This window comes from Mytilus edulis, chromosome 5 (assembly GCF_963676685.1).
Source record: "Mytilus edulis chromosome 5, xbMytEdul2.2, whole genome shotgun sequence".
Lineage (NCBI taxonomy): Eukaryota > Metazoa > Mollusca > Bivalvia > Mytilida > Mytilidae > Mytilus > Mytilus edulis.
In genome coordinates this window covers 51,687,263-51,712,121 of record NC_092348.1, presented here as the reverse complement: position 1 = coordinate 51,712,121, position 24,859 = coordinate 51,687,263, and the positions used below count along the sequence as shown (strand labels likewise).

The 24,859-nt window shown below is 33.1% G+C and overlaps 1 protein-coding gene across 1 annotated transcript in view; it reads left to right on the top strand.

Annotated features, from left to right (window-relative positions):
- LOC139525463 (GPI transamidase component PIG-T-like) overlaps positions 1–24,859 on the top strand; it is a 128,266-nt gene that overhangs the window by 5,777 nt on the left and 97,630 nt on the right. The window contains exon 2 of the mRNA XM_071320815.1: positions 11,306–11,483. Coding sequence (XP_071176916.1) covers positions 11,306–11,483 — 178 coding nt within the window. The remainder of the gene's footprint in view (positions 1–11,305; positions 11,484–24,859) is intronic.

Below are 24,859 nucleotides of genomic sequence, written 5' to 3'. Positions count from 1 at the left end.
ATTTAAGAAAGTTTTAAATTAAAAACATTACAATATTGCTATTATCAGATGAACAATTTGATCATTTATAAATAATAACTTTAACTGTTTCATTAAAACTGATTAATTTAAACTAACACTTTATAACCATATATATATATAATTACACCAGGTACGAAACTTCTCAGTTACAAATCAACGTAGTTACGAATTGACCAGGTACGAAACGACCAGGTTACGGAACGACATGCATTCACAATAATATAAAGAATATTGTTACCTTGGAGACAAATTGCCAGACTGCAAGGTTGGGTAAGGAAACAAATAATTATGAATGTAACAATAATATTAGTGTCTATGGTTACATAGCGTCATTGTTTCATCTTCATCAATCATTGTCAATGCACTGCAATGTAGGATGAGACTAGAAATAATATGTATTAAAAAAAAATTTGAAAAGTTTTATATGATATCAACACTATATCATGTATATTGCATACAATTTTTCAAAGTTCTATTTACTTATTACAGGTATACATAGGCGGATCCAGGGGGGGGGGCCTGGGGGGCCCGGGCCCCCCCCCTTTCGTGGGTAAAATTTGGTTGATTATATAGGGAATCATTGAAGCATGACTGGAGCGGGCCCCCCTTAGGTCAGTCAAGCGGGCCCCACCTTAGGAAAAGTTCTGAATCCGCCACTGGTATACATGTTGTTTTTGGAGCATGTTTAAGTCCGACACTTTTTGGTGAAACCACTCCAAGCAGCCATTACAAACCCATGATACAGCATTGTGCACATCTTTATTGTTCAATTCCATTCTTTACTTCTTTGAAGTTTAAAATTGCAGTCTTGATATTGTTTTAGTTTAGATTCAAACGCATTCACAATTTTTTTTTTTTTCACTTAAAACAAATTTGGTAATAGGAATCACTTCATGAAGTTAATCCATTGTTCAAAGTTTAATGACAATAATAAGGGTAAGTATGCGGTTAAATACATTGAAATGAACACTTTTCTCTGTGAAAGTTCTTTACAATGAACCATTGAACTATATGTTTTGCCTGTTTGGCACTACTAAACTAGCAGTATCTTTAAGAACATCTTAAACAATTAGTACTTCAAACTCTTTAAACACAATTTTTAAACGACTGCAAAAATTGAAAATTTTTTGGTCGTATACAGTTGTATTGGTATCACGTTGGCGCCATTAACGTTGGCCAAGACATTTGATTTTCGCACTCTAACTTTAGTAAAAGTAGATAGAAATCTATGAAATTTAATCACAAGGTTAATGACCATAAAAGAAAGGTTGTGATTGATTTTGGGTGTTTTGCTCCCAACAGTTTAGGAATTAGGGGCCAAAAAGGGCCCAAATAAGCATTTTTCTTAGTTTTCGGACAATAGCTTTAGTATTGGTGAACAGAAATCTATGAAATTTTTACATAAGGTCTATGACCACAAAAGGAAGGTTGGGATTGATTTTGGGAGTTTTAGTCCTAACAGTTTAGGAATTAGGGGCCAAAAACAGGTCCCAAATAAGCATTTTTCTTTGTTTTTGCACATTAACTTTAGTATAAGTTAATAGAAATCTATGAAATTTTAACACAAGGTTTATGACCACAAAAGGAAGGTTGGGATTGATTTTAGGAGTTTTGATAAAAAAATGAAATATTGGGGTTCTCTGATATATATATGCCAAATCTAACCGTGTTTTCAGATTCTTAATTTTTGGTCCTGTTTTCAAATTGGTCTACATTAAGGTCCAAATGAATTCTTGGGGTTCTTTGATATGCTGAATCTAAACATGTCCTTAGATTTTTAAATATGGTCCCAGTTTTCAAGTTGGTCCAAATCGGGGTCCAAAATTATTATATTAAGTATTGTGCAATAGCAAGAAATTTTCAATTGCACAGTATTCAGCAAAAGCAAGAAATCTTCAATTGCACAGTATTGTGCAATAGCAAGAAATTTTCAATTGCACAGTATTGCGCAATAGCAAGAAATCTTCAATTGCACAGTATTGTGCAATAGCAAATATTTTCAATTGCGAATACATGTAGCAAGAAATATCTAATTGCACAATAGTTAGAAATTTTCAATTGCACAGTTTTGCGCAATAGCAAGAAATATTCAATTGTACAGAATTGTCCCGTTTTCAAATTGGTCTTCATTAAGGTTCAAAGGGTAAAAAATTAAACTTTGTTTGATTTCAACAAAAATTGAATATATGGGGTTCTTCAATATGCTGAATCTAACCATGTATTTAGATTTTTATACAACCGCAAAAATTAAAAAAATTTTGGTTGTTTATTGGTATCACATTGGCATCGTCGTCTGCGTCGTTGTCCTCGTCATCATCGTCGTCCGAATACTTTTAATTTTTACGCACTCTAACTTTAGTAAAAGTAAATAGAAATCTGAAATTTTAACACAAGGTTTATGACCACAAAAGGAAGGTTGGGATTGATTTTGGGAGTTTTGGTCCCAACAATTTAGGAATAAGGGGCCAAAAAGGGCCCAAATAAGCATTTTTCTTGGTTTTCGCACTATAACTTTAGTTTAAGTAAAAAGAAATCTATGAAATTTTGATACAAGGTTTATGACCACAAAAGGAAGGTTGGGATTGATTTTGGGAGTTTTGGTTCCAACAGTTTAGGAATTAAGGGCCAAAAAAGGGCCAAAATAAGCATTATTCTTGGTTTTTTGCACAATAACTTTAGTATAAGTAAATAGAAATCTATGAAATTTTGATACAAGGTTTATGACCACAAAAGGAAGGTTCCCGGGATGGATTTTGGGAGTTGAGGTCCCAACAGTTAAGAAATAGGGGCCAAAAAGGGGCCCAAATAAGCATTATTCTTGGTCTTCGCACCATAACTTAATTAGTATAAGTAAATAGAAATCTATGGCTATAAAAGAGGGAGGTTTGGAATGCCACAAAACCAGGTTCAACCCATAATTTTTTCCTTTAAAAATGTCCTGTACCAAGTCAGGAATATGGCCATTGTTATATTATAGTTCGTTTCTGTGTGTGTTACATTGTAATGTTGCGTCGTTTGTTTTCTCTTATTTTTGAGTGTAAATTCACATTGAGATAAGACGTGTCACAGTACTTGTCTATCCCAAATTCATGTATTTGGTTTTGATGTTATATTTGTTATTCTTGTGGGATTTTGTCTGATGCTTGGTCCGTTTCTGTGTGTGTTACATTGTAGTGTTGTGGTCGTTGTTCTCCTCTTATATTTAATGCATTTCCCTCAGTTTTAGTTTGTTACCCCGATTTTGTTGTTTGTCCATGGATTTATGAGTTTGAACAGCGGTATACTACTGTTGCCTTTATCTATGAAATTTAAACACAAGGTTTATGACCATAAAAGGAAGGTTGGGTTTGATTTTGGGAGTTTTGGTCCCAACAGTTTAGGAATAAGGGGTCCAAAGGGTCCAAAATTGAACTTTGTGTGATTTCATCAAAAATTGAATAATTGGGGTTCTTTGATATGCCGAATTTAACTATGTATGTAGATTCTTAATTTTTGGTCCTGTTTTCAAATTGGTCTACATTAAGGTCCAAAGGGTCCAAAATTAAACTTAGTTTGATTTTAACAAAAATTGAATCCTTGGGGTTCTTTGATATGCTGAATTTAAAAATGTACTTAGATTTTTAATTATTGGCCTAGTTTTCAAGTTGGTCCAAATGGGGGTCCAAAATTAAACTTTGTTTGATTTCATCAAAAATTGAATAAATGGGTTCTTTGATATGCCAAATCTAACTGTGTATGTAGATTCTTAATTTTTGATCCAGTTTTCAAATTGGTTTACATTAAGGTCCAAAATTAAACTAAGTTTGATTTTAACAAAAATTAAATTCTTGGGCTTATTTGATATGCTTTATCTAAATATGTACTTTGATTTTTGATTAGGGGCCAAGTTTTCAAGTTGGTCCAAATCAGGATTCCATATCAAGTTTTGTGCAATAGCAAGAAATTTTCAATTGCACAGTATTGCACAATAGCAAGAAATATCTAATTGCACAATATTGTGCAATTGCAATTAATTTTCAATTGGAGTTATCTTTCTTTGTATAGAATAGTAGTTGATAATATATGTTGGAAATTTGCCAGACATGACTATGATGTCATTTTCTATTTTTATTTGCCAATAACTTTATGTAAATAACTTCATTGGAAATTTGCCAATATAAAATGTTGCTGATGAAGCTTTTTTTCCTTATCTTATCTAAAATGTTTTTAGATAATGTATGTTGGACATTTGCCAGACATGACTATGATGTCATTTTCTATTTTTATTTGCCAATAACTTTATGTAAATAACTTCATTGGAAATTTACCAATATAAAATGTTGCTGATGAAGTTTTTTTTATTGTTTTATACAATAAACAATGTATATTCACTTTTACTACCAACCAATCTTTACCATTCAGTGATAACAAGCACTTTATTTTACATTTTAATATTTTATGATGTATTTAAAAGAGTAGTTATTGTTGCAAACTCCATTAGAAATTTGAATTGATATCAGTTTTGGAAAAAGGGAAATGGGGATGTGAAAAAAAAGGGGAGGGGTTTAAATTTTTCTTATTTCAGATTTCATAAATAAAAAGAAAATTTCTTCAAACATTTTTTTGAGTGGATTAATATTCAACAGCATAGTGAATTGCTCAAAGGCAAAAAAAAAACTTTTAAGTTCATTAGACCACATTCATTCTGTGTCAGAAACCTATGCTGTGTCAACTATTTAATTTTAGATTTAAAAAGTTTGAAGAAGAAATCTTTAATTGATTTGTAAAATCTTGACATTTGTTTTGTGTAAAAAAAAACCATGTAATGTCAAAAATTTGATCACAATCCAAATTCAGAGCTGTATCACGCTTGAATGTTTTGTCCATACTTGCCCCAACTGTTCAGGGTTTGACCTCTGCTGTTAACTGGCTATAAATGACTGAAGTGTTCTTTGTACAACTTTAATCTAAACCCACCAAGTCACTGTAAATACAAAGATACATACAAATAGAACTAAAGACTATATAGACTAAACTATGATATCTAAACTACTAAACTAAATAGTTAACAATCTGATCCTTTCTCTTTCTTAAGTAGATGTAAAGTTTATAAAATGAAAATAAAAGTTTTGTAGATATTGCTGATCACATTATAACTAATTCTCTCTTTCTGTTTTTTTTTTTTTAACTACTGTTCTCGAATATATTGAAAACGGTATTTACAAGTCCAGTTTCAAAACAATATAGAAGGTTCTGTGCGCTGGCACCATGCTTGGTCAACACATTAGCTATCTGCTCTTTTGTTTCAACCCAATGAACGGTAAGCTCTCCTTTTTGAATCATCTCCTTGATGCAACTAATTTCGAGTCGCAGTCTTTTTTCAGATACATTTTTCTTAGAATGAACAGCTTCATAAAGATCCTTATTGTCAATCACACATCTTACTGAAATACCTCCTTCTGTAGTACATTTATTGAAAACCAGTTCATTATACAGAGTAGCTAGTGATGTAGCACAATTTATACCATCGGCTAAAGCTAAAGCTTCACTAGCTAGTGTACTTCGAACAACCCTTCTTATTTTCGTTTTTTTCAGAACAACTCCTTCTCGTGGAGTATCATCACCTGGCATTTTAAAGTTCACTTTCTGGTCCTTTTTTAAAAGTAATGCTTTATTACACTTAGAATTAACACTTCTACTGTGTACTGAAGTTGCTTGCTCATTACTCTGTTCTCTCACTGGAGTATCTTAATGATTATCATTATCAAGCTCCGAGTCACCTCCTGATCTACTTTCGTCATAAGATTCATGCCCTTGATTCACAGGATTATCGCTGTCCATTTCAGAGTCACCTGCCTGACTTCCTAATTCAGATTCATGTCCTTCTACTTCATCGCCACTTTCACCATGTTCACTATCTGACTGATTGTTGACATGAGAGTCTTCCTCTTCATCACTATCATAATAAAGGACTTCATGCTCAGCCTTATTCTTGTTTAAGTTTGAGGTTTTTAGACCTTCTCTCAATGTTACCCTCTTTTCCTGTTGTTTGTTTTTCTTATCTTTTTGTTCATCAATATCTCTTAAAATCCTACATTCATGCACTCTTACATAAGTTCCTCCATATCTTATAAACACAACAACATTGTCCTGTCCAATAACTGTACCAGGTCCTTTCCATTGATTGTCTCTAAGAAAGTATACTTTATCTCCATTTCTGAATTTCTCACCTGAGGGACGAACCTGCTTTCGAAGAACACGCCTAATTTTCTCTGAGGATTCTGATGCTACAAATGCTTTCCTAGCCTCATGAAGACCAACTAAGTGTTTTCCCATTGTTTTACTCATTGTTTCTCCTTCAAGAGCTGGAGGTTTATTGACTAGTGTTGACGGCAGGTTAGGATTTCTTCCAAACACAATTTGATAAGGACTGTACCCATACACATTTACAAGACTATTTTTGGCATTTACAGCCCAACTAATTGCAGTTTCCCAAGATAGATTTGAGCTTTCTCTGATTTTGTTAACTGTTTCAGTTAGAGTTGCATTATGTCGTTCTACAATTCCATTTGACCAGGGACTGTATCCTGCTGTCGTCTTAACTGACATGTTTAGATTTTCAGCCATATCACGAAAAATTTGAGAATTGAATTCCCCACCATTGTCAGTGTATACTCCAACTTCAGGAGCACCATATACACTAACCCATATCTGCATGAATTCGTCAACAACTAACTGTGAGTCTTTTCTCCTGATAATAGCTGCTGCACTCAAACGGCTAAACAAGTCAATTATGTGCAAATAGTAAAAATTATGATCAATCTCATGTAAATCCATAGCAACAATTGGTTAAAATCATTTGCATGTGAAAAGCCCACTATTGGCTTTGGTTTTGGACGTTGGTACTTGAAACAGACAATGCACTTTGAGCAAACATCATTCACTATTGCCTTAGTATCTGAGTCAACTGAGCCTGTACTTTTCAATAGAGATAACAACTTTTCAGATGAGGCATGACCAAATTGTTTATGCAGTTTTGATATAATATCCCTCTTTCTTTTCTTAGAGAATCCAGAATCTACCTTCAGGATTTCCTCCTCACCCACTACAGAATCGGTCTGCCCAGTTCTTCTGTCTTTGATGTTTATGCAATAATGACCATTTGAGGTGAAATGAACATCAACTGGTTTTCCAAACATTGTCACTTTATCATTATGGAGATCAAGAACTGTTTGTGCTCTTTTCAAAGAATCTTTGCTCAATAATAGAGGTATTTCACAGTCAACTACTTCTGTGTCTATGTAACATTTTAAAGACCCAATTGTGGCAGGTAACTTCACGGACTGATAAGAATGTACTGTTTTACCGTCACCAAATTTGAAAGGTGTACTACTTTCCTTGCATTTTATTTCTTCATTAGCAGAGTCGAAAGTGTCTAAAAACTGATGTAACCATTTTGTCCCGCAAACTGTTTTGGTACATGCTGTATCTACAACTGCAGCATTAAATGCCTCGGCTACAAAAATTTCTTGAGGTGTAATGTTTTGTTGCGAAGTTGTAATAAGAGTTATGTTTACAGTTTCAGATGTGTCTGTTTGTTCCTCTGTAAGTTTAACATCATAGGTTTTATGTGGACAATCCCTGAACCAGTGATATTTTGAATCACAACATCTACAACGAGATATGCTTCCATTTATAGTTGGATTAAGTTTGGATTGAGTATTTCTTTGATCAAATGATCTATTCATGCGATTGCGAGCACCAAATCTCCTTGAACTACGCCCTCTATCAAAACAATGTTCTCCTACAAATGCAGATTCTTCTTTAACAGTAACTACATCATTATCACTCTGTGATTTTGATGCAAATATCCTATTAAGGGCTGCCTTCATGGTTTCAAACTTTAAATCAGAACATGCAGTTAAAGCTAAATGTCGATCACTTTCACCAAGTCCTGCATTATCTAAGAGTTTAAATGCTAATATTGCATCAGGAAGTGGCATGTCATATTTCTTGCATTTGTTATACTTCTGTTCAAACTCAATTATATAGTCACACATTTTAATCGATGATTCCCTGTGATACTAATCAAAAGCTGTATATGCTGCATAAGCTTGATCTGTCTTGTCCTTTTCAAACAATTTATCTAATTCTATTATCAATTTGTCAACTCCTTCATCAACATTCAAATCCTCTGGTGTTATTTCTAACGCTACTTCTCTTGGCTTCCCTTGTAACGACAGCGCAAGTGCTAGGCCTCTCTTCTTTATGTCCAATTCTGTAACCAATTGCCACATCTTCACTTCATTCTTCCATTGCTGATATGACTTCTCCTTTGTCAAGCTTGGTGGGTTCTTATAACTCAGAGCCGTCGCCATCTCGCCGGATGTTGTGAGCTCTGCTACCACTGTTAACTGGCTATAAATGACTGAAGTGTTCTTTGTACAACTTTAATCTAAACCCACCAAGTCACTGTAAATACAAAGATACATACAAATAGAACTAAAGACTATATAGACTAAACTATGATATCTAAACTACTAAACTAAATAGTTAACATCTGCGGTCGTATAAAGCTGCGCCCTGCGGAGCACCTGGTTGGAATTTGGTCCTTGTTTCAAAATTGGTCCACATTGAGGTGCAAAGGGTCCAAAATTAGATTAAGCATATCAAAGAACCCCATATATTCAATTTTTTTTTAAAAATCAAACAAAGTTTTATTTTCACCCTAATTTGGACCAAATTTAACTTTGAATTTAACTTTGTTTGATTTCAACAAAAATTGAATCCTTGGGGTTCTTTGATATGCTGAATCTAAACATGTTTTTAGATTTTTGATTATAGGCCCAGTTTTCAAGTTGGTCCAAATTGGGGTCCAAAATTAAACTTTGTTTGATTTTAACAAAAATTGAATATATGGGGTTCTTTGATATATGCTAAATCTTAAACCATGTACTTAGATTTTTGATATTTAGGCCCAGTTATCAAATTGGTCCACATTGAGGTCTAAAGGGTTTAAAATTGAACTTTATTTGATTTCATCAAAAATTGAATTTTTGGGGTTCTTTGATATGCTGAATCTAACCATGTATTTAGATTTTGGATATAAGACCATAATAGGTAAATGTCCAATTTAAAGCTTTTAAGTTTTTAAGTTTAAGTTCTTAGACCACATTCATTCTGTGTCAGAAACCTATGTTGTGTCAACTTTTTAATCACAATCCAAATTCAGAGCTGCATCAAACTTGAATGTTGTGTCCATACTTGCCCCAACTGTTCAGGGTTTGAACTCTGTGGTCTATAAAGCTGCGCCCTGCTGAGCATCTGGTTTTGGGTGGGGGTGGGGGTGGAGGGTTCAATTTGCAACAGCATGGTGTATTGCACAATTGCAAAAAATTGAATATAAATTCAAATCATATAACCAATCCTAAGTTCTTTGACTACAGTAATTCTGTGTCAGAAAACCTATTACTGGTATGTGTCAAACATTTAGTTACAATCCAAATTCAGACCTGTATCAAGTGCTAATATTGTGTCCATTTTTGCCCCAACAGTTCAGGGTTGGACTTCTGCAATTGTATCCAGCTGTGCTCATCGAAGCAATTTATTGTCCTGTTGAAAACAGAAAAATAAAATGTAACACCTGAATTTGGTTTCTTGTGACCTTGGCATAAAAACTACAAACTAGAGTAAAGGAAAACCTCGATAAAACAATAGTGAGTCCAGTATCCTAAAACTCAATATTCCAAATTTACTGAAACAGCAGAATTTATTTGCAGGGGGAAAAAAACAGAAAAATCCCTTGTCCCTGGTCTTAAACAGATAATTTAGCCTGTTAAGGCTATGATTTTATTGTTTTATCATATATTTAGTACTAAAAACAGAAGTTTTGTTTATCTATTGAATAAAGGTTCTTTATTCAAGTCTGTATCTGACATCTACCCTGTATCGCATGGCAAACCCGTATTGATACCAAGTATCGCATCCCTTTTGGAACACCTCAACATTGTTTCCAGAAAATCCTCAGTTGTAATCCACTTGAAATTTAAAAGACCAAAGATTTTATATATAATTTAATCTTTTTCTGAGACTTCATATATCTAACGACTTCAAATTTTGACATAGGATGTCTAGTTGCTGTACTTTCTGGCATGATAGCACATAAAATAAGTGTCAGCTAGGGAGCTAAGCAGCAGCAATCTCGTTATGAGGGTGCTGGGAGGGAAGGACAGCAAATTTGTTGAGGTCAGAATATTAATTTCAAACATAAAGGCGGCCAGATTATTTAAATAATCTAACAAAAATTTTGTAGAACAGTCATTTTTTCTGTTTTGTAGATTTCATCCTAAATGAAATTATATTTATACAGATCAATTGGATGGGGAATGTTCACTACATATCCCTCAAAACAACAACTAACAGGCTATTATTTGAACTTGGAATTATTTTTAATTATGGAATTTGCATAATTTCTTGTACTTGAGATTTTTTTATAAATTCCATGTTTATTCTGTACTTTAATGTTCTGTGCTGCGCACAACACTTTCTATTACAAAGAAGAGAGCACATTTTCAATAGAATGTACACTATCTATACAAAATACATTTTATGGAAAGTGTTATGAACTGCTCAAAACATTATAATACCAAATAAACATGAAATTTATTAAAAATTTCAAGCACAAGAAATTATGCAAATTTCATAATTAACATGATTAAAAAATAATTCCAAGTTCAAATAATAGCCTGTTAACTGATAAGACTTTTTTCCGGATTTTCTCTTTATAAATATTGAACACCTTCGTAACTAATTACAAACATTTATTTGGGGTCAGAATATTTATTTTTCATGTGTGATATAAATGACAAGATTATATGTTTTTATCTAAATGGTAAACATAATATTTATTTCTAAAATCTGCCAGGCCCCTATCTCAAATTGTTATCCCCTTACATATAATGAATATTATTTTGTTATATATATGATAAACAGATCAATACATGGGAAAATCTGTGTCACATGCTGTATGAGACGACTCGACCAATATCAGACCTCAAGACCTTTGGCCCTTGGGATTGATATTTGTTTCTCGTTGTGGTACAGCAAGTGATACAGATTTTGCCATGTATTCTATATTATATAGATATACATGTATATTGGTCTTATATTCAAATATATTTATATCAAATGAGAAAACTAACATCAACCTTTACAACTCCCTGGTTTCATCTGTAGTTCATTTTATGAAATCATATTGTATATATAATTTAATGTGAGGAAATTTCCTTTACTTTATCTTTTTCAGATACTCATTACAGATTATTTCCAAGATCTTTGGGTGATGTTCTGTCAACTTATAATGTACAAGAATTGCACTTAACACAAGCACAAGGATTTTGGAAACACAAGAAGTGGGGGTATCCTCCAGAAGATGCACCACCTGGTGTTGAATTATGGGTGTGGTTCAAACTTGGAACATTAAAGTAAGTAATGACTAAATGTTAAGGATGAAAGATTCTTTGATAGTTTTATATAGTGGTATAATGCTGTGACATTGTTGGCATCTGTGTTTTTTATTTCCAAAGACAAAAGGTTTCCAGACAATTACTTCTGTAAAAGTATTATTGATCTTTATGACATTGTACCACATGGTTCCATTTATAACACAAAAGGAAAGTTTGGATTGATTTTGGGAGTGATTGTCCTAATGGTTAAGGAATAAAGAGCCATAAAAGAGGGACGAAAGATACCAAAGGGACAGTAAAACTCATAAATCTAAAACAAACTGACAACGCCATGGCTAAAAATAAAAAAGACAAACAGAAAAACAATAGTACACACGACACAACATAGAAAACTAAAGAATAAACAACACGAACCCCACCAAAAACTAGGGGTGATCTCAGGTGCTCCGGAAGGGTAAGCAGATCCTGCTCCACATGTGGCACCCGTCGTGTTGCTTAAGTGATTACAAATCCGGTAAATAGTCTAATTCGGTAGGTCATATTCATGAAAGGGAAGGGATTGTAGTTACGACGTAAGGAACATATCCGATATCATTTGTGAAACGGTTATTCCATAACGGTCAACCAACTCGTGATGGCGTCCGTAAAATTTAGGAAGGGATGATTTCAACTTCACCATTTGGAACTTTTGGTTTAATAGCTTCCTTGTGAGCAGCAAACCTCTATCAAGAAAATCATGATAGGAAATGCAAGCACGGGAATATCGTATCAATTGGGAGATATATACCCCGTATGCAGGTGCTTCTGGAATGTTGCTACTTAGAAATGGAAAGTTCACAATTGGAAAGCTGAAATCATCTCTTTTGTCGTAAAGTTTTGTTTTCAACCGACCCTCATTGTCAATTTCTAGATGTAAGTCAAGATATGAAGCCGACTTAACTGTATCTGTAGTATCCTTTATCTCTAGTTCGATTGGATAGATGCGTTCCACATAGTCACCAAATTTTGAATTGTTTAGTGAAAGAACATCATCTATATAGCAGAAAGTAGAGTTAAAGGATATTGCTAACTTCTTATCTTTCTTCCTAAGAAGTTCCTGCATGAAGTCAGCCTCATAATAATAAAGAAACAAGTCGGCGAGTAGAGGGGCACAGTTTGTTCCCATTGGAATGCCGACAGTCTGTTGAAAAACACGTCCTCAGAACGTAACAAATATGTTGTCAATCAAGAAATCAAGCATCTTGATAATATCAGTTTCAGAGAATTTTTTGTTTGAATCAGAGTGATTCTTTACAAAGTAGGATTTATCCCTCCCTAAGACAAGATACTTGTATCTACGTTGGCCATTCTTTTTTATGAAGCAAAGTAATATCAACTCTTTCAATTTGTCTTTTAGTTTGGAATGTGGAATACTGGTGTACAGGGTAGAAAAGTCAAATGTTTTAATACTGTTACAAGATGAAAGAGAGTTAGATTGTATGTACTCTAAAAGATCTTTTGAATTTTTAAGTATCCACATCTGATTCACGCCACCTCTAGAATAGGCAGTTTCACAATAACTTTGAAGCCCGTCTTTGATTGCTGATAAAATAGATGTTAATAATTTAGAAAGAGGCTTCGTGGAGCACTTGGAAGACCCAGTAATATACCGTTGTTTGTAAGGACACTTATGTAGTTTAGGTATCCAATACAGTGATGGAGATCCAGTTCTTCATCTTTGGTTGAAATTCCAAAGGAACATAGAACAGACCTATGATTATCCAGGATTTCCTCTTTGGTAAGTGTCGTGAGGGTGTATGTTGAGTTTCCAAGTGAATTGTCAATACCTAATTCGTTTATCAAGCAGTTGATGTAGTGACTTTTACATACAAAAACGATGTTATTTGGGGCTTTATCTGCGGGGACAACAACATATTTGTCATGGAGGTCTGATAGGTGTTTTGCAACATTTGGGTCTTTAAAGATTGACGTAGCATGGGCATTGATGGACCTATTCAGTTTCTTAATTCTGATTTGTATCAACGACCTCACTGCCTTAATCCATTCGGAAAGAGTGTCTACGTCTTCCTTCTCGCGCTTAGCCCATTGCCTGGCATAATCCTCGACTGAATCCATCAAAATTTTAAAGTTGTATTTCCAATTGATGGATTTAGGCTCACGATATTTGGGACCTTTCGATAACACATTTCGTAGAGAAGTGTTATTAACAATGTTAAGGTCACCGGTAATAACGTTGCCAGCAGGATTATATGTGAATTTGGAACTAGCACAAGTGCAATCAGGAGGTTTAGACTTGAAGTCGTCAATATCGAGATCCTGCAAAACGCATTTGTAATTGAAAATTTTAGTTACAATAGGTTTGGTATAGGTATAAGAAATTATTGGTACAGACTGGTCTTTGAAATAAGGAGGTATTTTCGATTGCACTAATTTATGATGAAGGATATTGCCATAAACTGTAGGAATTAATAGTGTCCCTCATGCAATACTGTCCATGGACACAATTTCCTATAAAATATGTCCTCGGGTATGAAAAACATGAATATTATTTAATACTATAATTCTGTCAAGAGGACATTATATCTCAGGATATTGTGTTAACCAGGACAATTTTTATACGACCACAAAACAAATTTTGCGTCGTATATTGGTATCATGTTGTCATACGCATCGTCCGAAGACGCATTTAGTTTCTGGACAATAACTTTAGATTTAGTGAACGGATCTCTATATTTTTTTACCAGAAGGTTAAATACAACTAAAGGAAGGTTGGGATTGATTTTGGGGGTTATGGTCCCAATAGTTAAGGAATAAGGGGCCCAAAATTAGCATTATTGTAGTTTTCTAACAATAACTTGTGTTTAAGTGTATGAATCTCTCTGAAATTATACCACAAGTTTCCATACCATGACGGGATGGTTAGTTATGACTTTGGGGGGTTATGGCTCAAAATATTTTGGAATTAGGGGTAATAAACAGACGAAATTAGGGGCAAAAAAAGGGGAAAAACTAGGTTTTCCGGACAATAACTTTAGATTTAGTGAATGGATCACTATAAATATTTACCAGAAGGTCCAATACCACTAAAGGAAGGTTGGGATTGATTTTTTGGGGTTATGGTACCGTCCCTATAGTTTAGGAATTAGGGGCCCAAAAGGGGGCCCAAAATAAGCATTTTTGTAGTTTTCAAACAATAACTTGTTTTTAAGGGCATACGATACAGTAGAGATCCCTCGTTGATTTTTTTCTTAAAATTTTGATAGAAGGTCAATTTTAATGTGTACTTTTCAAATATGCAAAGAAAAAAGTACCTTCATGACTTACTTTTTGAGATAATTTGGTTCGAAATTTGCATATTTGGAAGAAAATCCCTGAAATTTCATAAATTCCGGATTAAGATTGCTATATCCGAAATAAAGAAATTGACCATATTTTTGCGTCTTTTCGGAAGTGCAGAAAAAAATTGATCGTTGATTTTTTCCTGAAATTTTGGCGGAGTGTTCTTAAAACAATACTTGATTGATTGCAAAAGAAAAAAATTTGGATCCATGTGCTTGGTTTTTCAATAAAAGCCATATACCTTAATTTTTTAGGACGTCTGTCAGTATGGCGCTAAATTAAGTTAAATTAATTTTTAATTGCAACAACGTCGTGTAATCATTCCCGCCGTACACGAGTTCGCTGTCAAGTATATGCAGGTGTTTTTCAAAGCATTGATATATTTATCATAAAAATTTATAAGATGGTTAATCATAAAATAGAAAAACATTTGTGCTAAACATTCACGGAACGAAATTTGGACCGGAACCTGTTCATAATAATAAAAAGACTATAAAAAAGGATTCTAGCAGATTTCTTTGTCAGATGTACGACAAAAAAGAAAACCTGATAGAAGTATAAAGGTGCATCTCCGTCCGACATTAGTTCTAAATTGCTTCATGTACTGTAAGAGGATAGACAACATTATTGACATGACAAAATGTGAACCAACTATGAATTAAGTGAGGCGATACCATCAATTGACAACAGTATAACCTTCAACAATGACAAAACCGATACCGTATCGTCAACTTTACAAGGTCCCGACGTACTTTGATTTTTATTAACCGGATTTTTGTGACAAAAATGTCGGTTATTGATTTGGGGATGTACGGTGGGCGGTCGGTCGGGCGGTCGGTCGGTCGGGCGGTCGGGCGGGCGGTCGGTCGGTCGGTCGGGCGGGCGGGCGGGAATCAAATATTGTCCGTGCATTAACTCATGAACCGTTCAACCAAAGCTTTTAAAATTTTAATATGTTGTTACTGACAACTAAATGAAGGTCAAGTTCAATAATGGCGATTTTGACTTTTACCGTTCAGGAGTTATGGTTCTTGAAAGATTGAAAAATGGAGTTTCCAGTCGTGTCCCTGCATTTACGCATGAACTGTTCTACCTAAGCTTTCCAAATTTTAATATGTTGTTACTGATGACAAAATGGAGATCAAGTCCAATAATGGCTATTTTGACTTTTACCGTTCAGGAGTTATGGTTCTTGAAAGATTGAAAAATGGAGTTTCCAGTCGTGTCCGTGCATTTACGCATGAACTGTTCTACCTAAGCTTCCCAAATTTTAGTATGTTGTTACTGATGACAAAATAGAGGTCAAGTTCAATAACGACGATTTTGACTTTTACCGTTCAGGAGTTATGGTTCTTGAAAGATTGAAAAATGGTGTTTCCAGTCGTGTCCGTGCATTTTCTCATGAACCATTCAACCAAAGCTTTTGAAATTTTTATATGTTGTTACTGATGGCAAATTAGAGGTCAAGTTCAATAATGACGATTTTGACTTTTACCGTTCAGGAGTTATGGTTCTTGAAAGATTGTGAAATGGCGTTTCCATTCACGTTGTTGCATTTACTCATGAACCATTCAATCTAAGCTTTTCAAATTTTAAGATGTTGATACTGATGACAAAATGGAGGTCAAATTTGATATTGACGATTTTCACTTTCACCATTCATCAGTAATGGTTCTTGTGATATTGCCAGGACACAAATAAATATTAATAAATCCGGTTTGCTGTCGTTGTGACAGCCTCTTGTTTTTTTTACATTCAAAAGATAATCATCTTTCAAATTTAAATTATAAGCAGTACTTCTTGTTTTATAATAAGAGCTGTTTTGGTCTATTACATCCAGTTTCATATACAAAAAGAATACAACCAATTAAACAAACTAACACTACTGGACGAAAAAACGTCTGTCCATACCAGTAACAGTCGTTCTAAGACTGATAATGTTTGTTAAAGTTGTAACAGTTGTTAAATTTCACTGCTGCAGTTTTTTTGTAACTGTCCCAACTTTAAAAGTGTTTGTCTACAACATAAATCGACTGTAACAACGCAAGAAATAACTGTCACCGTTATTAAAGGACTGATACAACTATTTCAAAGTTGTAACAGTTGATTTACAACTGTCCCAACTCGAAAAACGTTGCAACAGTCATAAATAAACTGATTAAACGCCTAAAGGGTTGTCACAGTCGTAATAAAACTGATGCAACCATTTGAAAGTTGTAACAGTCATTTAATTACTGTACCAACACGGAAAACGTTGAAACAGTCATAAATAAACTGTTTAAACGCAGAAAAAGTTGTAACAGTTAAAATATGATAGCTACAACAATTGTATAGGCATAGCTAATTTATAAGCGTAGCAACTTCCAAACATTGATCTTCATGTACACTTAAAAGTCACGGATACAAAATGTCTAACAGTCAGGGATATAGGTTCAATTATTTGTAAAAAAAATTTTACTGTGTGAAATATAAGGTTGTGACAAAGAGAAACAACTATCACTCCAATGTAATACATTAATTTTAGACAGATATTGATTAAAAAAAAAAGTATTTTGAAATATTTGCCGCTGAACACATTTTTGTATTCCTCGGATATTTAGTGAATGTGCTGAATTTATATATATTTTTTAACACTTTCTCGCCCTTATCTCTTCGAACCAATAAAATCGGAACCAGCACTAGATACCTGCAATTTCACTAGATAAAAGATATATCTACTAACAGAAAAATCGAAAAACGTTACCCAATATATTTGTTACCAAATGTATCTTTATAACTGAATTAAAAGTTGACAATTTTTATATCATCTAAATAACAATTTAATTATTTTTCTATTAAATTAGTTAGGTGTAAAATCATTCATGCATACACGGTTGTTTTCAATACCCGTAGTTTTACGAATCACATCACTTCATAATAACGCTGAATATACATGATATACTCTAAACCTAGCGGGGAACTCCTAATACACGCACTTGTCAAACCCCACATAAAACTGCTTTATATTTTCTTGAGGGCTTATTTCACACACTAATTTTTGGGGGGCTACATTTCTTGTAAAATTATAAATATTGCCGTATAATCATTTTGATTTTTATACATGTAAAAAAAAATCAGACATTTAACACATCTTTTGCAGCTATGGAAAACAAATCTTAAATCTATCTGAATTTAATTTATTTTATTTTACCGTCTTTTATTTTTGAATAGGTCAATATTAACTCGACTTTGTATTGTACATTGTACGGACTGGTCTATTTGAAGTTCAATTGTAATTGATACACATGATACAGGTAAATAGCACGTCAGCATTCATGATTGAGGTAAAAAAAATATTATCACTCGCGAGAAAAAATCATATTTTCACCGGATTTTTCGCAAAGAATTTACCATACATAATTTATGTAAATACTAGTAGATGGACGTACTGTTCAAGACCCGACAAAATAACTAGCGCAAGTGAAAGTTCAAATGTTCAAAACATGAAAACTCGCATTGTTTAAGACAGGGAAATCAAATCTTAATTCTTTTATTTTTTTCACATCACTTTTTAGAACTTGGTGTATTCTTTAGACTCCGGTCTTATTAAATTCTAAAGACTGACATCGGATTCTCTTGTGTGGTTTCAGTTGATCAGATGTACTAACGTTTATCCAAAATATTTTCCCATTTCAATTGTTCAAATTCAAATTATTTAATCCCATAAATGCTTGTACAATGACATATTATTCAATCAGTAAAGAAAACTAACAATGTTACTAGATAGATAGATAGATAATTATGTACAGACAATATTTTGGGTCCCTTTATATTTTTTTGTGGATCCAGCCATTTTAAAAAGGAGTTGTTACTAACCCAGGACAAAGGGGGGTTCCAATTACATGTACCCATTCAAATGCCTTGATCGTCCAAAAAAGGGGGGTTCAAACCGCCGGAACCACCCCCCCCCCCCCCTGGATCCGCCCCTGAGGCTATACATTGACCTATAATGGTTTAGTGCGTTATACATGTATGACTTTGTAATGCTTATTGTGTTTATGGAAAACAATGGGAAAATGTTGCTTAACATCTTGGGATATATATTAAGAAGGCATTTATTCAAAAGCAGATAGAATTGATTTGTAGAAAAACATGAATATTAAAGGGCAGATGATCAACTATTATAGTACAAGTCTTTGATTAACCACAATATTATATTTGTCATCACTGACGTATCAATGTTGCTTTTGTATACATGGTATAAAAATCCAACTTGGGTTTCTCATCTGAACTTGTTTACACGGTGTTACATTATCTAATATAGCTAGGCCTGTTATAGGTTTTTCATTATCACACTTATGGGGAACTGATTTTGCTCATTGTTGAAGGATGTACAGTTACTAACAATTACATCACTTCACTTGAAGTTCCTCCATCGTTCAATTTTCATCCATGGAGATCCCCGTCTTGGTTTACGGTTGATGGTTGTCTTATTGAAATTCATACCACATCTCCTTATTCTGGTTATCATACAGTATGACAGTATACATGTTATACCAATGTCCCAGGTTAGTGGGAGGGATGGGAACTCGCTAACATGTTTAACCCCGCCACATTATTTATGTATGTGCCTGTCCCAAGTCAGTAGCCTGTAATTCAGTGGTTGTTGTTTGTTTATGTGTTACATATTTGTTTTTCGTTCATTTTTTTTAAATAAATAAGGCCGTTAGTTTTCTCGTTTGAATTGTTTTACATTGTCTTATCAGGGCCTTTTATAGCTGACTATGTGGTATGGGCTTTCCTCATTGTTGAAGGCCGTACGGTTACCTTAAATTGTTAATGTTTGTGTCATTTTGGTCTTTTGTGGATAGTTGTCTCATTGGCAATCATACCACATCTTCTTTTTTATATGTTATACAAGACTAAAATACCTAGTATTATCAAATGAATTATAACAATTGTTAATAGTTGTCAGACTTTTGTTATCAAAAAGCAGCTACTGTACATGTGTATAATCAAGATGTAGACATGATCACTGGTGTCAGATGTAAACAAAGGTGACTGTGCAAATGCTGAAATGTCATCTCTGCTTTGCCTACATGTATGAAGGTCTTACTACATGTACAAGTATCACAAACTTTCAATTTTCATTAACCTTTGAAAATGAAGTTGCAGTCAAATTAACCATGCCAGACAGCTAGATGATGTACACCCTACAAACTGACATTCCATACCCATGATACCCAAAATTTAGTGATTTATACTGTCTGTGAAATAGACTTAACATTCTTAACCATGTTAACATCCAAACCATGAAAACTAACTTATGAATATCCAATAATATGCCAAAAATAGTGATCCTATACATGTCATGCATGTACATGTAGTTTATACTGTCATTACTGTAGCATCTGAGAAACATTTGGAAATAGATCAAACCACAGAAACTAAGCATTGTTCAATGAACCATGAAATTTTCATTGGGGTCAAAGTCTGATGTAAGTCTTACAATTAGACATATTCACCTTAATACACTCATTTCATAAACCAAATATAGTTGACCTACTTTTCCTACTGCTTGTAGCATGTGTAGTATTTTTAAACATGTGTGAGAAACAAACTTGACAAATTACATGTAACTGAAGTAACCTTAATCACTGATCCATGAAATGAAGTCAGGATCAGGCCAACCCTGCCTGACAGACACTGAGACATGTACACCATGTACACCTTTCAAGATACCATAACAATTAATCCAGTAACTCAATTAATATACATACGTTATACATTTAAGACTTCAAGTGTATTTCACTGTGACTGTTCAAACAGTAATATTTTTTTGTAAACAGTTACATGTACATGTAGTGTACCATGAAAACTAGATGAAGTGCAATGAACACATCAATAACAGAAACTTCATAACATTTAAAGGAAGTATCCAGGCATTTCAGCTTCTAAAATGTATCTGGTGAAGCTTAAATACAAAACGGTACGCTGTAGCCACTGCCAGATTGTAATACATATTTCTGGGCTTGCATGCATGTACTTCAACTTTTGTTGCAGGAGGGATAATAAAATTATACTTTAATGTACGTGCATGGTTTATTTGTTTCAAAAGCCATGAACACTTGGCCACTAACCATGCTAACATGACTAATCATGCTTATTAAGATTTTTATTTAATTCTAATTCAGACTTTAATAATTTAAGTACAGCAAGCAGTCATTTGACTCTAAACAATTGACACGGACTGCACGAGACCCTCATAGTTGGTTAAGATCTTTTTACACACCCTGGACATGCTGGCGGTAGTTAACAATTGCAATGCCAACATAAACTTCAGATGTGATATACATGTACTGTTTTGTTAATTTCACTGAAACTAGAAATTCACATTATCCATATTGTTATGATATTAAAATGACTGATTATCCACTAATTAAAAGTCTTTATGAATTCAGATATGATGCACTATTATTAGTAGTATTCACTGAAACTATGCATTTTCATTATTCCAAATTGCTATTTCAAATGAATAGTTATCCTGGGTATTCATGGAATTCAGAAATAATGTACATGTAAATGTATGATTGCACTATTCATGCTATTGATATTCACTGCAACTACGAAATTTTGTTATTCCAAATTCACAATTGATCATGATAATCCAAGGTAATTAGTCCTCCAGTAATGTGGTCCTCCTTTAATACAATTTGTAATTTTCCTATTTGTACAAGGCACAATTTTCTTCTTGTCCAATTTAATCAGAACATCACATTATCGTCATGGAATAATGCTGCACGCCATATTCATAATTTCCAAAAACAATAGATAACTAGCATTAAATAATGAATTAATCCATTGTTTCACAATTTGCAGCTATACAGCGACTCCGTGACATCTATATTTTCTATGCATCAAAGTGTACATGTACTAGCAGGTGTCATATTCTATTAAAGTGGGAATCATGGTCAAACCAATACATATTCAGTATGATTCTACAAAATAAAATATACATTTAGACTCAAGTACAGTAAATGTTTAACTAATAATAAATATATAATACTACATGTATATACATTGTGCAATAATAAGAAAGTTAATTACAATAACTGTATTTACCTAGATAAAACTAGAACTTCTCATTTGATTGACCAAAAAATTCTAGCACTAATACAATTCTATTTTCAAGTCCCTATTAACAAGAAAAATAAATCTTTTAAGGGGGTCTAAATTCTATATAGTGTTGTCTTTTTTCCTGCATTAATGATTTGTTAAGTGTGATTGTGTACTTTCATTGAAGGGTTACTGTCTCATTGAGGCTCACACCATACTTTTTTTCATCAATTCTTTAAAGTCAGACATCATGGACATAGTTATTCCTCTCTAAAACACAACAGGTTATTTCTTTTGTTTATTTTAATTATGTTTATGATTTAATATGAAATATATTGATACTACAAACATGACAAAGAAAAGTTTAAGGAACGAAAAAATAAAATAAATAAATGCCCTGTTACTATATACATGTAGATGATATTGACTTTACCTTTGTCCAGTGCATTTAATGAATAAACCTTTGTGATGTAAAAATATTGTTCCAAGACTTAGCCATCCCAGTTAATGTTTTAAATCCTTGAGTTTAATAATTTTTACATCTTTTGTGTTACCCTGAATACTTTTTACTTATTCATTTGTTATAACAGCTTGCTTTAAATAATGCTTTGCAGCTCACTTTTTTATTTAATTTAGTTATTTACCCAATTTTATTTTAATAAATCAATATTCAGATTACTTTTAAAATTTGCATTTTAATATCCAAAATAATATATATCCTGCTGTTTCATATTTTTCTTAAAGTATAATTTGTTTTGAAAAAAAGAGGACAATTTTAATCATGATAATTTGTGAACATTATTATAAAATTGTATCATTATACCAATGACAGTCAGATTAAATATCATCCCCCAGGGCAATAAACTATTGTGTCTTAATTTGCATATTAGCTAGATCATGTATATAAGAATTTCTGATTATTACCTATCACATATCCAGTGTTAACATCCTGATTATTACCTATTGTAATGTCACATTTGCATGGTCATATTCAGTAAATACAAATATTTTAATTGTTAATTTTGAATTTGAATTAAAAAATTTTGTTTTAGACTAAATCATTGTAAATTAGTAGATACAACACATACAATGCAGTTAACACAGTAAATTTTATGAGAACTTACTGGATAATACTATATCTATAAAAAATATTTTGAGCGTCATAAAATACTTTAAAAAAGTTTATACCATGTAACATAAAAAAATATGCATACAGATAGATTTTTTTGTTATGTTTTCCTGACATATTGAATGTTTACATAAAATAATTATCATGATTATGTAAAAAATGCAAAAAATCTGCAGTTGTATGTGAATGCACATGATCAAAGGAGATGTGGGATATATCAATGATGCATCAACCCAACAGTTTTATAGGCAACAATAAAGTAACCAAAACACAATTGAATGCGTGTCGAAAAATATATATGACTTATGATTAGAAGGTCCTTAATCATTGCGGAATAAATATAATGACCATTGAATGTTACTACTTGTAAGCTAGATAACATGTATGGCACAAATGAATTTTGAAAAACAATGCTAACAGGGCACAATTTATATAAAAATTTCACATGAAAATATATAGTTTGGGTTCAAAGTATTAACAAATTATAGTGATTTAATATAAATTCTATGTTAAATCTAAAAAGAATAAAATTATGATGCTAGCTTTGCTCTTTTAATATGTGTTTTTTAAACAATGTAGTACATGATAAAACAATTACTAATTGAATTAGCACAATTTGTTTAATCAACTGTGTTTAAATGGCAACTGTTTATGACTCTGTGCCTTGTTTCAGGAACATTAATTTAATAATATTGTTTTATTTTGATGATTAATGCTATTTTAAACCATTTTTAAAATATTTATTCATTTCAATGCCTGGCATATGCATGCTATTATCAAATATATTAATGTTTTGTTGTCCATGATTTGAGAATTATTTAAAATCTAAATGAAAATGGACACTTGCTAAATAAGTCACTATTTAATCTTAAAGTTAATAATTTTCCTAACATTTTATGATCAAATCATATGTGTTTGTACTATGCATGTTTTTTTTATCGAAATCGTGACGTCACAATGCATTCTAAATAGAACAAAAACTATCAGCTGATAAAGCAAAACTAGGGAAATACTAGTAATCCAGCATAAGCATGATAAGAAACACATTTATATGGATACGTACATGTAAAGATCGGTTGGTTGTTGGTTATAAAATGTCCAGTGACAAGTATTTCATGCAAATTTATGACCCGAGTTAGCAATACATTAACATACAATATGTACACTACATGATGTATAGGTCAGCATGGTCAGTGGCAGATCCAGAACTTTTCATAAGGGACAGGGCCCCTGACTGCCCTTAGGGGCACGGATCCAGTCATGCTTGAGTGATTCCCTATATAATCGACCAAATTATTCCCACAAAAAAGGGGAAGATATAGAGTAACCTTTTATGTATTCCACTCAGGGTGATGTATGCAAAATAATTAAGGGAATAAATGACATATACATGATAATAGGGGGGGGGGGACGGTGTCCTTCATGACTTTCAATGATTTATTATGAAGTAACATTGAAGCTTAAAGGTGGCTCAAAGCTTATATTTTCCCTGGAACATGCAACTATGCACGAGTGTGTTAATATAGAACGTCGATTCATAGCTATATATAGCCTATCGGAGTATCTCAATATAGATTCCGTAGGATCAGTGGCGGATCCAGCCATTCTAAAAAGGGGGGGGTCCAACCTAGAACGAAACAGGGGGAAGAGGGGGGGGGGGTCCAACTATATATCCCCATTTAAATGCATTGAGCGGCCAAAACAAAGGAGGTTCGAACCCTTGGAAACCCCCCCCCCCTTTGGATCCGCCAATGAGAACACATTGTAAGGTCTGTAAGCCGACAAATGTGCACATTTTCCCTTCAAAATTATGAATCCATGATTATTCGAT